The following is a 15842-nucleotide window of genomic DNA, read 5'->3' on the forward strand; positions in this document are numbered from 1 at the left end:
TGGCTGAAGGATAGCTTCCTCTACCCCAGTGGTTCCCAAACTTTTGAGTCCTGAGGACCCCCATTGACTCACCATTGGAAACCGGGGACCCCCTAGCAATTTGTACGATTTACATTTCAAACATTAAAAGATTAATTCGAAAAAATAAACACATGTGCACACAAAACAAATACTCTGATTACTAAGGATTTTTATTTTATTTTGAAAAAGTTTGCAAAAAACTGAAAATTTTAATGGGAAGGTTGGTGCTGCATCTATCTGATTACCTTTTAAATGATTACTTTTATTTCGCAGTACAAGGCTCCTGCCAGGGCCAGAGTGGAAACCCAAAGGAGCCCTGGCAAATGTTTTCATACCAGTCCCCATACAGTGCACACCAAGTGCAGTAAATGAGGCTGCCCACTACAAAGGGGGCTTTGGGAGGCTTTCCCCCTAAGACAATTTAGGATACAATGGTGCATTCTACAACACATTTATCTTTATATGTTGAATTGTAGTAGCTTTTAGTGAATAGTAAATGATGACCTTACTATGCACCAGGATACAACAATCTTTGTTGGGGTTCTTCGATGACACTTTTATTATCACCCTTCAAAAATGCCTCTCATTTCTCCATGAATGTGTGAGAAAATCGCACTCGGTGAGACTGAATTCATTCAATAGTTCGATATGTGTGCAATGTCAGATTGATGTCTGCTAACATCCATAAAGAACCTGAAAGTGGCCTAGCCCTGAAAGCAGCTAGGGCTCTGACATGCATCAACTCCATGAGGTATTCCATTATAGCATTTTAATCAGTAGTATGCATTGTACATTTTAAACAATTCAATTTATCTATTCCATACAGTTCATAAACACTGTTGTGTCTAAAATACAAATTATACAAACAAAATTTTCACAATACATTTCAGTACATTACCCAATGCATTTCGGAACAGTGCGTTCCTTCGTCGGGGGTTCTGTTGAAACACAAAGATAAAGGAAAACGTATTACTTTTGATGCCTGTCCTGCAGAAACTGGAAGTTACCACATTTATATGTGTGTATCAGGATAGGAAACACTTAGGGGCATATTTAGTCATTTTGCAGGGAGAGAAAGATAGCGTGTCCTTACCAAATTGAAAGGTATTGGAAGTACTGGGGTACGCGAAATGCCACTGCTCATTACTGGGATCTATATGTGGAAGACAAAAGCGTAATTCCTGTATAGCAGGTAGGGATATGAGTTTTATATAATTTCACCCAATGTTTATAAATACACCCAAGGTTTTGGAGCTTACCTGTATCCACAGGTGATTGGGGAATAACAATGGCAAACTAAAGATATGAACGAAGTATGTTCAAGTTTATAAAATAAAAACTTGGAAGATATCCAACTTTGAAAATATAAAACATGACGGTATTTTATAAAGAATGACTGACCTGCGTATAATGTAGGTCGGTCAGAAGTTGCAAATAATGGGAAACCAGTCCAGACGATTACTGTGAGTGAAAAGAAACGAATTCGAGATTGCTTCAATCTACCCAGTTGTTTATCACAATCGACAAGTAAAATGCTCTGCATGTGAACTTACCCGCAAAAGCGGGACTTTTAGTCGAACCGCGAAGTGTGTAGGGGTCTCTTCAATGTTGAAAACTGCGGATAATGAACGAAAAACGTATTTAGTAATACGTATTTTTTATCATTGGATGAAAAAGCTGGGTCTAGGATCTATGTGTCCGGCAAACTTACCCGCAAATTAAACAGGCTCCACCAAACGGCATTCTCCTCTTCGCGACACAGCACGAATAGAGAGTCCGTTTTTGATTTTGAATACATACTGAATAGAAGGACCAAGAAATAGGACTATTGGAGCAAACTGCGGTGTTCAAACGACAATGAATCGCCATGTTTGAAAGTCATATATCGATAGTGATAAAGAAGATTCGTTTGGCCAATTTCTTAAGTCTTACTTTCAAATACTTAATATGGGTAGGATATTATTATATGAACTGTGCAAGAAATTAGACGTTGTGCAAAAAAATGATGCGTAAACTACCAAACTTTATCCGAACGCTGGTAGAAGGTACGACGAAAATATGAGGGGAGCAAGATAAAAAACTGGGTTGGAGTTTGGATATTTATCGATTCCTCCCATATGAAGTGCATACAAATATCACATTTTACAAGAGATGGTTTCGCGTGTGCTATTAGATTAGAGGAGAGGGCATAAATCTGGTTTTCCGAGCAAATTGACGTTTTACATAAACAATGGGAATACTTTAAGTTGATGACATTATCATTACACATGTAAACTCCAGTAGTGATAACATAACGCATTATTTAGAACAGTATATGTCATGTGTATACACACTATCATTGTAATTCTATGACTAAATTGTGCACAGTTAAAAATCAGAACATCCCTTATAGTGTTACCAGCATATATCTTAGTGTTAGTGTTTAGTGGTATTCTGCAGTGAGTGCGTGTATCTTGAACTTAATCTAAAGAAAGCATGCCATCTCTAATTTGTCATTGAGCCCGAAAGGAGCTAAAGTTTGTGGTTTTTTTATCCAAAAAACTTCTTGTTGCAGTAAAATCTTTGAATTGTCTAGGCCAGATCTTTTTGGTACTGTTTTAATTATTTGGAATTGGATTTGTGCTATAGTATGGCGATGTTCAATCCAATGCGAGGCTAGCGGTGATGTCATATTTTTGTTCCGTATCCTGCTTTTGTGCTCGGATAACCTGATCTTCAATTTTCGCTCAGTTTTCCCCCCATATACAAGTCCACATGGGCATTTAATCATGTAAATTAGATGTTCTGAATCACATGTAGATGTGTGTCTTAGCCGAATTTGCTCTCCTGTCCTGGGATGTGATAGAATGTTTCCAACAATAGCATTATTGCAATTTTTGCAATTCCAACATTTGCCTGTACCTTTGTATATATTTCGATGTCCATCAGCTTGTGTTGTGGTGAGGTTTGTCAAGAGTTCTTTTAGATTTTGCACTCGTTTATAGGCAAAAATGGGTTTCTCCTTGAACAAGGGTCCAAAATCTTCTTCTGTCTCGAGTATTTCCCATCTCTTTAGAATAATTTTGTGGATGTCTCGTGAAGCTGAGGAGTATTTGGAAACGAAGACCATGCGTTTGTTTGGTGTTTTGATTTTTTTCTGCAAAAGAGCTGGTCTTGACATTTCTTTCACCTTTGTGATTTGTGCATCAAGGCGTTCAGGATGATATCCCTGTGCTATGTATCTCTGTGTTTGCTCTCCAAGTGCTTCATTACAGGCAGTTTGATCTGAAGTAATTCTTTTAATTCTCATAAACTGAGATACAGGTAGATTATTGATTAGAGGCATGGGATGAAAACTCTTGTGTAGTAATGCTGTATTTTTGTCAGTGGGTTTTCTGAAAACAGCTGTATGAATTGTGTTCTCCTTCAGTGTGACCATTACATCCAGAAATGGCAACTCACGTTTATCCATATGATAGGTGAACTGAATTCTGGGGTCAGCTTGATTAAGGGTCTTGATATGATCAATAAGTGACGCTTCTGTTTTGTTCCAAATTAAAAATTCATTGATGTATCTTTTATAGTAAATTAATCCGCCTGCCATGTTTGGTCTGCCATGATATAGTCATCCTCAAACTTAGCCATGAAAATGTTGGCGTATACACATGCCCCTGGGAACCCCATGGCTGTACCATTCAGTTGAAGATAAAATTTCTTCTGCCACATAAAGTAGCTGTTCTCCAGACAAAATCCTAGTAATTGTATGATCAAATAATTCAAGGTTGTAGGTTTATCCTCTTGTAGCAAAGCCCACTCTACTGCTTCCAGTCTTAGAGCGTGAGGGATTGACGTGTATAATGCGACCACATCAATGGTGCATAAGATCAGGTTGTCAGTAGGTTCGAAATTGATTTTCATAAGATTTCTCAAAAAGTCAGATGTGTCTTCAATATAACTTGGCCATCGCTGGATGAAAGACTGTAAATGAAAATCAATGAATCTTCCAATATTTTCAAAAATAGATTGACATCCTGATACAATTGGTCTGAAAGGAAGGTTGTTTAAGTCTTTGTGAACCTTCGGAAGAAAGTATAACTTCGGTCGTCTAGGGAAGGTTTGCCACAAGTACCGTTTAGTAAAGGTATTAATCCAATATAGCTTCCCTGCTTGATCGAGAATCTCGCTCAATACATTGACTATATCAACTGTAGGATCCTTGTCTAGCTTGGTGTAGGTTTTGTCGTCCATCACATGTTCCGTTCCTTTAGCCAAATAAAAGTCTGAATCCATCACCAACACTCCTCCACCTTTATCCGCTTTTTGTATGGTGATTGTATTGTTCTTAGCCAATGTTTGTAGGGCACTATATTCTGCTCGAGAAAGGTTTTTTAAATTCCTTTTATACTGTATAGCGCTGAGGTCCGCCTTGACTAGAGTCTCGAAAGTATCCAAGCTTGTCAGAGCCCTAGCTGCTTTCAGGGGCTAGGCCACTTTCAGGTTCTCATTTCTCCATAGCACATCTGTCGCATGTATTTCAATTGCTTTATAGCATCTCTAATACCATTGTAGGATGTCAGAGCACTTTACATCACACACATATAGAGACAATGAATCATACTTGTAATTCAGTGTAGAGAAAATTTAACATAAGGCAAAGGGGACTACAAGGTGTAGGATTCACATGTCATTCATACTTGTAGGCATTTCTAAAGAGTGCTTGGTCTGGAAAAGCATAAACTTGGGATTCAGAACCTAACACAGTGGTTAGCATTGACTTTAACAATAAAAATGTATTTCCACCAAAATAAACCCCTTTAGCAGCATCAGGATAATGACAGACTGGGGAAAAACTAAAGTTACTAACTTGTATCATGCAGTATGTAAGCAGCTCTTTGATGACAGTCTATAGGTCACTGTGCTAGATTATCATTGTCTCTTATGAGCTGAAGAGTAACAAAAGAATCTCTGTGACGAAGTAATGCACTGACCTATGCACATAAAATACTGTTTTTTAAAATGCATGGTACCTGTTCTTTGCAGCAGGCATATTAACCCTCTGTGCTACATTAGATAAGTTAAACCTGCCACTGGACAAAACTCATCTCTCTCCAGCAGGTACACTAATCACTGGTGTTATCTTGACACTTTTATTGTTACTCGAAAACTGCTAATTCTACAAGGAATTTTGGAGTGCTTTTAAAACTGCTGCCTGAGGACCCCCTGGGAATGTGTCACGGACCCCTGGTGGTCCACGGACCCCAGTTTGGGAAACACTGCTCTACCTCAATGAAGCCAAAACTGAGATCCTCATCATGGGGACAACTGCACCTGATTCTCTACCCTTCAGCTGCATCCAATACCATGAAACCTCTCTACCACCCCCTTCTCCATCATCCTCTTCTCCATCATCCTCCATGAAACTAAGAAACCTAGGGATGCTTCCTACCTCTGACCTTTCCTTTGCGCAGCTGGCCAATACAGTATTTAAAGACAACCTTTTCCAGCTATTCTTACTCTGCAGAATCCTACCTCCACTCCAGATTGAACACTAGGTGGTACTGACAAGATATCTAATCATAATACATCTAAACTATTCTGATATTATTTATACTGATCTCCCCAGGAAACTGACACTGGACTGCAGATGCAACAGAACTAGGCTGGTAGATTGTGACAAATTCACAAGTGCTGAGACATTGAGGTAGATCTTCTGGAGTTTAGGAGCGTAGAATTTGGAATGCTATCAAACACATCCTGATATCTGAACCCAGCCACCTGCAGTTTGGGAAATGTTGAAATCCAAACTACATACACTTGCCTTCAGGCGAAAATTGCACAACCTTAGAGATGACGACAGAGGGATGAATTCTCAATCCTCTGAGTCTGTCAGTCTCAATTACACTCTTCTTTTGGTTTTTCAACAACATCAAGTGTTCCGACTTAACTTGTGTATAGTGCTGGGTGTAAGTAAATCAGAAACAGAGCCATGGTGCTGGTGGGTTGTCTAATAACACTGCAATCCCTGCCTACCATTTGACTGAAAATAAGGAGAATACACCAACCCAAACTGAGATTGGTACAAACGTTAGGTAAGAGATGATTTGCAACCAATTCCCTGAGACATTCAAATCTGTATGATTCTTAGATAGAGAACACAGGGTGACCAATAAAAAGCCACACTGTGTTCTGTGGCATGTGTCTGACATGCAGAAACAACAATTGCAGCAACTCTGTGTAGGCAAGACCAATCGCACAGCTTCAAAGAGGTGACTTACAACTTTTCCATATTCAATATTTTTGTTCCATATTTTTCCAAAGTTCATCCAACTCGACTTTTCTAATTCACAGTAACACTGCCTAAAGTCCCATTTGAGATGTCATCAGTGATGTCACTGACCTTGTCATGAATGATGTAATATGTGACATCATCAGCGGTGTATTGCGAGTGCGCGAAAGATAGTTAGTACAACTAACTATATAGGAGCAATTTCAATGGTTTTGTATGAGTGAAATGTCCAGCTAACTAGATCACACCTAAAACGTATAGTTTTTTGAGTGAATTTTAAAGGTTTTTTAAATGCTAATTCCTAACTATATAAGGCCTGAAACCTATGTTTTTTTCAGTGAATATATATATATATATAAATATATATATATATATATAAATATATATATATATATATATATATGTATATATATATATATATATATATATAAATATATATATATATATATGTATATATATGTGTATATATATATATATATATATATATATATATATATATATATATATATATATATATGTCGCTCGAAAACCCTCCTCAGTTTAGCAAGAAAGAGGCAGCACTCATAGACCAAGAGTTTATCCAGGTGATTTAATCTTTTGGGAACAAAAAGCACAGACGCGTTTCGGCGTTAGCCTTCATCAGTGTGTCACTTGTCGTTAACAAACATCCCATTAAATGTAAAAGTAGATAAGCATTGACATAAACATAGGACTTCACCCCTGTGTGCCACAATGGGCGCCATCTTGGAAAGGTGTTCTATCAAAGCAGGGATATGGTCTAATACATCCGTATATTCTCACGTTAGAATTAAGCCGTGGATCGGCTAGTGTCATATGTTAAATTGTACAATGCCATACATACAAACAAATAATCAAATAAACAATAAAGGCCCAAAAACACAGAGTAAGAGTAATGTAACATTTCATACGAAATTCATCAAGAGAATCATCATAGAGATTCATCAAAGTTAGGCATGAAGATTCATTTCTTAGGAATATTCATCCAGAATCCATCAGAAATTTATCAAAATGTATCAGAAATTTACTCTATCAAGGGGATAATCATCCTAAAAAAGAGGAAGGGGGAGGAGAGGAGGGGGGGTGGGGTGTGGGAGGGCGAGGAAAAAGGGGGGGGGGGGTAAATCATGACGTGTAGCATATATCTATGGAATATCCAAATTAATCAGAAAGGCCAAGAAACTAAAAAGGCCAGACAGCTCCTAGGGATGCTACATTTCATCATAGGGCTACTCAGGGTTAATTTTCACTATCATTTTGTGACCCCCACAATAGAGTGCCCAGTATAGAAAAACATTTCCCATCAGATCATAGTCTCATATTGGCAATTTCTGTTCGTATATACACATATTTGTCATATACATATCTACATAAGTATATCTTTTCCATAACACGTCAGGATATGCAGAGTGGTTAGAAAGAAAAGAAAAGAAAGAAGAGAGGATAGTTTTTTCGAGCAAAGAAAGAAAACTAGAAGAGTTTAGGAAAAGAGTAGAACAAAAAAGGTTTGAAAGGAAGGTTAATATATATAAATATTGGGTGGTAAATGGTGCATTGTAATGGCTGTTTCCCAGGACCATTTGCTTTGCTGTGTGTGCAGTAGGAATAACTTGTTTTATGTTGGACATCATTTAAGATCAAAATACCTCTCTGGCTGATCTTTAACAATTTCTTTCCCTCTTTTTCTCTTCCCCTTGCTTCCAGTCTGTGGGTAGATACACTGTGGTGGCAGATTATGAGAGAGGAGGTTCAGATGAGCTGCTTGTAAAGAGTGGAGATGTTGTAGAGTTAGTCCATGAAGGCGAGGAAAGTGTTTGGTATGTAACCCGTACAGCTTTTGTGTATTGCAGTTGTTTCCATAAATGCTTTTTCCGTGTCTGGATTAGTTATTCAGCCTGACACTGTTATTGGTTTCTTTGACAGGTATATCAAGAATCTGAGCACCAGCAAAGAAGGATGGATTCCAGAGAGCAACCTGTTGACACTTCTGGACACCTCCCACTCAGCACACTCATTAAACAGCTCTGGTAAGATCACTGTGGAATGCCTCTTGTGGACCTGATTAGGTTTTCTACTTGATCTTGTGAGGGTTGGGTGAGGGAAATCCCTTGTTACCTCTTGCATGCAATGGGTTTCTAATTTTGTCTTCCGTTTCTCATTCCAGAATCAGGAACGGTTTCAAGCACTTTGAGCAACTCGTCGAGCTGCAGCGAAAGCTGTAACGTCAGCATTGCCAGCTTTTCAGACATTAAGGACTGAAATGGAGTTGGAAGATGCTGAACTTTCAGAGGGCCTTGACTACTTAACTGCTGCAAACAGCTGACCCATGCTGTGCTCTCTTGTTCCTTTTGAAAATTCTAGCCACATTCTAGTCACAGCAACCCTTGCTAAAGAAGTAGGAACCCTTGTGCGTAAAGTAAAGAACTGGTGGAGCCTCTGTAATGCACTTCTTGTTCATGCTTGAAAGCACAAAGACTCCATCCATCTCAAGTTTTTACAAACAAAGGAGAGATATTACTATTGAGGAAACCTTGGCGCACTGATAACCCACAGCAACATAAAGTGCTAGAAGAATAACTCAAGATAACAATACTAATCCACCGTATATTTTTAACCGTAAATTTTGTGATCAACTAAATATGTTTACACTGACTGGTTACTTTGAAAACATGCTCCACTTTTGCTCAGTGTCAATCTTGGCCTATGATATCTGATCACAGTACAGTGAGAGTGAGCGTTCCATCCCAATTGTTTTTCACAACTTTCTTACCTGGCATCTTACTTTCTACTGTTCACTGCATGGAATGCGTATAAGGGTACATAACAGTTCCAGAAATACGCATGAGGCAACAGTTTGGGAAAGAAAATTTGTAACTTTTGCAATGTTTTTATTACACCTAATATGGTCATTTTGTATGATGTGGTGGACAATAGGTAGTCCCTTCAGAGAATCACTGTGTTTATATTCAATAGCATAGCACTATGGTAACATCTTGATTCAGACTTTTTTTCTGAGAACAAGCACTTAAATATGTCTCATCTGAAACAGGTATATGATGTTTTAGCAATACAATTTTGACCTGTCACTATCAAGTCTAGACCAGCGAATGTGTTCTTTTAATCCCCTAACAAGGGGCTGGGGTTTATGGATGATGCCTATTCATTAAAAGCATACATTTGTTTAGCCAATATATTTTTGGGAGAATCAAAACATATCTAGCTAGTCCCTAAAAGAATAAACATGAATGTTGTTAGTCTTATTTGTTTTACATTCATGTATTTTCTCAGTTTGTTTAAGTTTATCGAGAAAAACAGTTGGCATATTCTCTGCTGTAAATTGTACAAAGGCTACTTCCACTTCGGAGGGAATTTAAACATTAGTCAGGTTTGCATTGTAGAGTTACAATAATGGTGATAGAAAGCCCGTCCTTTAATGTAAAACAGAACTGGAAGAAAATCTGTGTGAAAATTATTGATATTTTTATGGTTGATCTCACAATCATTATTAATATTTTTGTAAGTACACCTTGAAATATAGTATATAATATATATATATAAGGGAAACAAATGTATGGAGAGCATTCAAATGTTGCTAATGATCAGATAGTGGGAACAATTGATGAGTAAACTGATTGCAAGCTCTATTGCAATGCAACGTTTGGTCAGGGATTATCATGTAATTACCAATGTACAGAGATAGACTGAACTGGTCCTAAATGTGCTCCTAAAGTGGGAATGTTGTGGCTAGAGGTTTCCACCTCTGAAAACGAAGGACAATGAAACAGCAGTTTGCACAGGTGCTGGCTTATCTTCTGTGTTGTAAGTTATTTGTAAATGATTTGTAAAATATTTGACTGTACTTTGAAACTTTTTTTCAGAAACTGGAAACATGTTCATATGACTGTCTTATCGCATAGTCTATTCCATTATTTTTGTGATTTGAACTATGTGTCATTGCACTTTATATCATACATTTCAACCACTATTTTCTTTTGTACTGCCCATGTAAATTAAATTTAAATTCAAAATTCTTTATTGTATGTGTAAAAAGCTTGACAAATACATTTCAGCATCTCTTATTACAGGTCTTTACTTGCATCATTTGCTTTTTATGGTTTATTTTCATATCCTGGACCGGTACAGTACATAATTATTTTCATATGATGCAAAATGAAGGCAATCTAAGTGAACAGGAAAGATATGTAATGTTCTTTCTCACTCGAAACCCCATAAGGCATAAATAGTATGTATGGCTGTTGTCCAGTATCACTAGTTGTTTTCAGCCTTTACAGATTAGAGCCTGTAGTAGATCTCGTTCCAGTGGTGCATTTGTACTCTTTAAGCCCATCCAGGTCTCAAGGATCCAAACTGGCCATACTATTCTCTTTAAGTCCTTACCTTGCTTGATGGCACCATTAGCATGCCAAATTGCATGAGTTGATTCTGTTCATAAGTTTCATTCAATATGGAAATGGTAGGTCATAGGTTCTTGGCCTAGAGGCAGATAGGTCGTCAATGTAATGTTATGCTTCTTGAATGAAGAAAAGGTGCATCACATCTCAGTGGAATGGAGGTGGCCGACAGGGTATGAAACCTTGTTCCTCCTATAGTGCATTATCCCTCTTCTATCCAAGGCACAGGGATCAAGGCATTTCAATAAGATTTCAAACTTCTTGCAAGGATTATGATAGGTTGCTTGTGGGCAGTAGCATGCACAGGGTGTGTTAACACATGCTCAAGAGAAGGTATCTTTGTTCCTAGGTTTTTGTAGTCATTAATATTACAATCTGTTTTTGAGTTGTGTGTGCAAAAAAGAAACTTACCAGCCAACAAGAAAAGAATCTGTCACTAGAAAGTGTGATCTTGTAGGGATGACACTGACATGTTGGAGCCCAGATCATTTTAACACCACCTACTACAAGATACAAAAGACACACTTTGATCTTCAACATGATATATAGAACACATATTATGCTTTGAAACTAGGAGAGATAAATTCACATGTAGGTTTTCAGTAAGCTATGAAAATACCATAATTGTGGTGATGGAAATTTCCAGTTGAATGACAAATTGCTAAACAAATTAGCCACGTAGCTACCTCCAGCTGTGAAAGTTATCTTTTCTGTTCGAAAGAAGTGATGCCAAAATGTGGTAGTATTCTGCACCTGAAAGCAAATATAATAAATGCAATACCTGACAGGACTTAACTAGTTTAGTCAAAAGGGTTATTACACTCAAACACAAAGACATCAAACAACAGTGCTTTCTAACAACCTATATATACCCAACAGCTTAGTTATACACTGATGCTTTGAGCTGTGACCGTCCTGACCCAGTCATATCCGGTCGCTCCACCCGCTCCTGGCCGTCCTCGCATCTCATGCCCACTCTGTGCCCTGCCAGCCTGTGCCCCGACCTCGCTCTGTTTGGTATCGTATATACTGCCTAATTAAGCAAATGTGCCAGCCAGAGCCCCAATCTCGCCTTGCATTGCTTTCTGCTGCTAATATCGTATTTGCTGCCTTAATTAAGTTGCTGCCTTAATTTCTGCTGCTGATATTGCGTTTACTGCCTTAATTGAGTTGCTGCCTTGGTTTCTGGTGCTGATATCGTATTTGCTGCACTAATTAAGCATTTGTGCCAGCCTGTGCCCCGATCTCGCCCTGAATTGCCTTTTGTTGTTGTTTGGTGCCATTTTGTGTCCCAGCCCATCTCTCCTCACCGCTCCCTGCCGATGCTCCCCCGCGGCCCCACCCCCGCTCCCTACAGCATCCTCAAGCAATCCCTTCCCCACGCGCCACCCCGCTCCCATCTCCCAGCTGCTCCTCCCTCGCTCCGCCCCCCTCCACTCTCCACTTATGGCAGTACGGCATACGCGCAGCGGGCACGCCCTATGCGCGCCGAAGGCGCGCCAAAGGTAAGCCCGTCTACGCCCGTCCACGCCTGGACCGCGCCCAGCGCCAGACCCCCTGGACCCCGCAATCACCACTCCACCAGCCTAACATACGACGCCGCAACCCTCACTGCACTCAACACCGGCCGACTCCCCGACTGCCACCAAGCCGCCCCAGGACGCGACCATGGACCCTTCACCTGCCAATCCTGCAAGTTCTGCTGCATCAGAGCCCACACTGCAACCACAAACACCAAACAGAGCCCAAACAACAACCACCTGAAGTGCATCCTGCGCAACACCCGCTCGGTCCACAGAGACGCCATTGAACTATGGAAGCTACTTGACACCACAACTCCGGACGTCGCCTTTCTCACGGAAACCTGGATGAACGCCTCATCAGCGCCCGACATAACCATAGCTATCCCGTAAGGATACAAGATCATCCGAAGGGACCGCATCAACCAAACAGGAGGAGGCATCGCCATCGTCCACAAGAACTCCATCCGCATCACGACCAGCTCCGACGACACCCTCACAGCCGCCGAACATCTTCAGTTCCAGATTCACACCGACCTCAAGACAACACTTAGAGGCACCCTCGTCTACAGACCCCCAGGATCCCGCACACAATTCTGCGAAGACATCACTGACATTATCAGCCCACACGCCTCCCATCCGAGGACTACATTCTCCTTGGGGACCTCAACTTCCACCTGGAAAAGAACAATGATAGCAACACCACCACCCTTCTGGACAACCTCGCCAATCTCGGACTCAAACAACCGGTAAACACCTCCACCCACTACGCCGGACACACGCTCAACGCAATCTTCTCCTCCAGCAAACACATCTCCTTCAACCACGCCACAGGACTCCACTGGATGGACCACAGCTGCGTCCACTTCAACTTCAGAAAAACCACGACACACCACCACCCACAACAAGTTCCCCGCAGAAACTGGAACAAAATTACCACCGACCAGCTCACCACATCGTTAAACCAAAACCCCCCCGCCAGAGTATCGGACCCAAACCTTGCAGCCATCAATCTCGCACAATGGATCACCCGCTGCGCCGACGAATTAGCACCCTTGAAAAACCACCACAACAAGCCAGGAAGCAAAAGAGCCACCTGGTTCAATGACGACCTCAAAAACTCCCCCAAAAAATACTGCACCTTCGAGAAAGCCTGGCAAAAAACCCAACCACAGACAACATGACCGCCCTCAAGGATGCCACCCGCAAACACCAGCAGCTGATCCGATCCACCAAGAAATCAGCATTCAAGGATCGACTCGACGACAACGCCCACAACAGCAAGGAACTCTTCAGCATAGTCAAAGAGCTTACCAACCCCAGCGCCGGCACCAACGACATCACTCCCTCTCAAGACCTCTGCGACTCTCTAGCCTCGTTCTTCCACAGCAAGATCGCTGACATACATAACAGCTTCGGCGAACAACTCACTCCCCTCACCACCGATCTGAAGCCTCCCACCACCACCCTTTGCGCCTGGACCTCGATCAGCACCGAAAACACCATCCGCTTGATGAATTCCATCCACTCCGGATCACCAACCGACCCATGCCCCCACCACATCTTCAACAAGGCCGACTCCATCATCGCACCCCAACTCCGGGATATCATCAACTGCTCCCTCTACAACGCTACCTTCCCAGAAAGCTGGAAACATGCCGAACTCAGTGCCCTCCTAAAGAAACCTACAGCAGACCCCACCGAACTTAAGAACTACCGCCCCATCTTGCTCCTCCCATTCCCTGCCAAAGTCATAGAGAAGACTGTCAACAACCAGCTTGCCGCCTTCCTCGAGTCTAACGGCTCCCTCAACCCCTCACAATCCGGCTTCCGAGCCAAACACAGCACCGAGACCGCCCTCATCGCAGCCACAGACGATCTCCGAACACTACTAGACAACGGGGAAACAGCTGCCCTCATCCTCCTGGACCTCTCCGCAGCATTTGACACGGTCTGCCATAGCACCCTTGTACAACGCCTCAGCAACGTCGGGATACAAGAAAAAGAATTGGACTGGATCATCTTGTTCCTCGCCGGAAGAACCCAGAGAGTCCGCCTCCCCCCCTTCAGATCAGAGGCCACCGAAGTCATCTGTGGAGTACTACAAGGATCATCCCTGAGACCCACCCTCTTCAACGTCTACATGAGCCCCCTCGCTTCCATCGCACGCCAGCACAACCTTAACATCATCTCCTACGCGGACGACACACAGCTGATCCTCTCCCTCACAAAAGACCCAAACACCGCCAAAACCAACCTACACGAAGGGATGAAAGACATAGCCGAGTGGATGAAGAACAGCCGCCTAAAACTGAATTCAGACAAGACTTAAGTCCTCATCCTAGGATCATCCCCCTCTGCATGGGACGACTCATGGTGGCCACCAGCCCTTGGCAGCGCGCCCAAACCAACAGACCCTGCTCGCAACCTGGGATTCATTCTTGACTCCTACCTCTCAATGACCAGACAAGTCAACACCGTCTCATCATCATGCTTCAACATCTTACGCATGCTCTGAAAGATCTTCCGATGGATCCCCACCGAAACAAGAAAGACAGTCACCCAAGCACTTGTCACAAGCCGACTGGACTACGGAAACACCCTATACACCGGAACCACAGCCAAACTGCAGAAAAAACTCCAACGCATTCAGAACGCCTCCGCACGACTCATCCTAGACATACCCCGCCACAATCACATCTCCGGTCACCTGAGAGACCTTCACTGGCTCCCAGTCAACAAGAGAATCAAGTTCCGTCTCCTCACCCACGCACACAAGGCCCTCTACGACCTAGGGCCCAGTTACCTCAACACACGCCTGACCTTTTACACCCCCACCGTCAACTACGATCGTCCAATCAAGCCCTAGCCACGATTCCACGAATCCGAAGAGCCACCATGGGAGGAAGATCATTCTCCTACTTAGCGGCCAAAACCTGGAATTCTCTCCCCACCCACCTCCGCCTTACACAGAACCACATCTCCTTCAGAAAACAACTCAAAACCTGCCTGTTTGATAAATAGCGAAACCCCCTCCCACAAGCGCCTTGAGACCCTCTGGGTGAGTAGTGCGCTATACAAATTTTGACGTGAATTGACTTGACTTGACACTTTCTTCAATGCATAGGTGACGTCTGGCCCTGAAATTGCTTGTGTATTTTAAAATGCACTAGCTTTCTGCTGAGAAATTGTGGGGCATGGTAAAATATATCAAAAGAGAAGAAAGTTATTATAAAAGGTGAAAATGAAAAAGTAAATAACAATACAATGTGAAAATAAATGAAAGAACATAGGAAGAAGACTAGATGGGGGGGTGGGGGTGTGCTCTGTAATTACCACCCAGCTGGCACAACAACATTCAAAAGAAGTATTACATTTTTAGTCTTTGTAAAATAAAATGATTGGGATCAATACATTTAAAACAGGCAAGAAGTTTCCATAAGCTAGGAGCTACCATAGAAAACTACCAGTTGAAGTATCTACGGCCTGATTCATAAAGATAACTTGTCAGTAATTTTCACTTTTAAGTAAGTATAGCACTTTTTGCTTATTCACAAAATCTGAGAGCTACGGCACTGTTAACTTAATTTTTAGGTGATTTTTAAT

General features: G+C 41.6%; 1 protein-coding gene across 18 annotated transcripts in view; it reads left to right on the plus strand.

Moving 5' to 3' along the window:
• MCF2L (MCF.2 cell line derived transforming sequence like) overlaps window positions 1–10383 on the plus strand; it is a 1277242-nt gene extending 1266859 nt beyond the window's left edge. For 10 of the 18 annotated variants that reach the window (XM_086934389.1, XM_086934390.1, XM_086934392.1 and 7 more), the window contains 3 exons: window positions 8009–8121; window positions 8228–8331; window positions 8469–8703. In XM_086934389.1, the coding sequence (XP_086790515.1) occupies window positions 8009–8121; window positions 8228–8331; window positions 8469–8563 (312 nt within the window). In that variant the 3' untranslated portion in view covers window positions 8564–8703. Of the gene's footprint in view, window positions 1–8008; window positions 8122–8227; window positions 8332–8468 lie in introns of all 18 variants that reach the window. The other 8 variants (XM_086934397.1, XM_086934395.1, XM_086934398.1 and 5 more) reach the window with 1 other exon arrangement.
• Window positions 10384–15842: the final 5459 nt, after the last annotated feature.

Source organism: Lissotriton vulgaris, chromosome 8 (genome assembly GCF_964263255.1).
Source record: "Lissotriton vulgaris chromosome 8, aLisVul1.2, whole genome shotgun sequence".
Classification (NCBI taxonomy): domain Eukaryota; kingdom Metazoa; phylum Chordata; class Amphibia; order Caudata; family Salamandridae; genus Lissotriton; species Lissotriton vulgaris.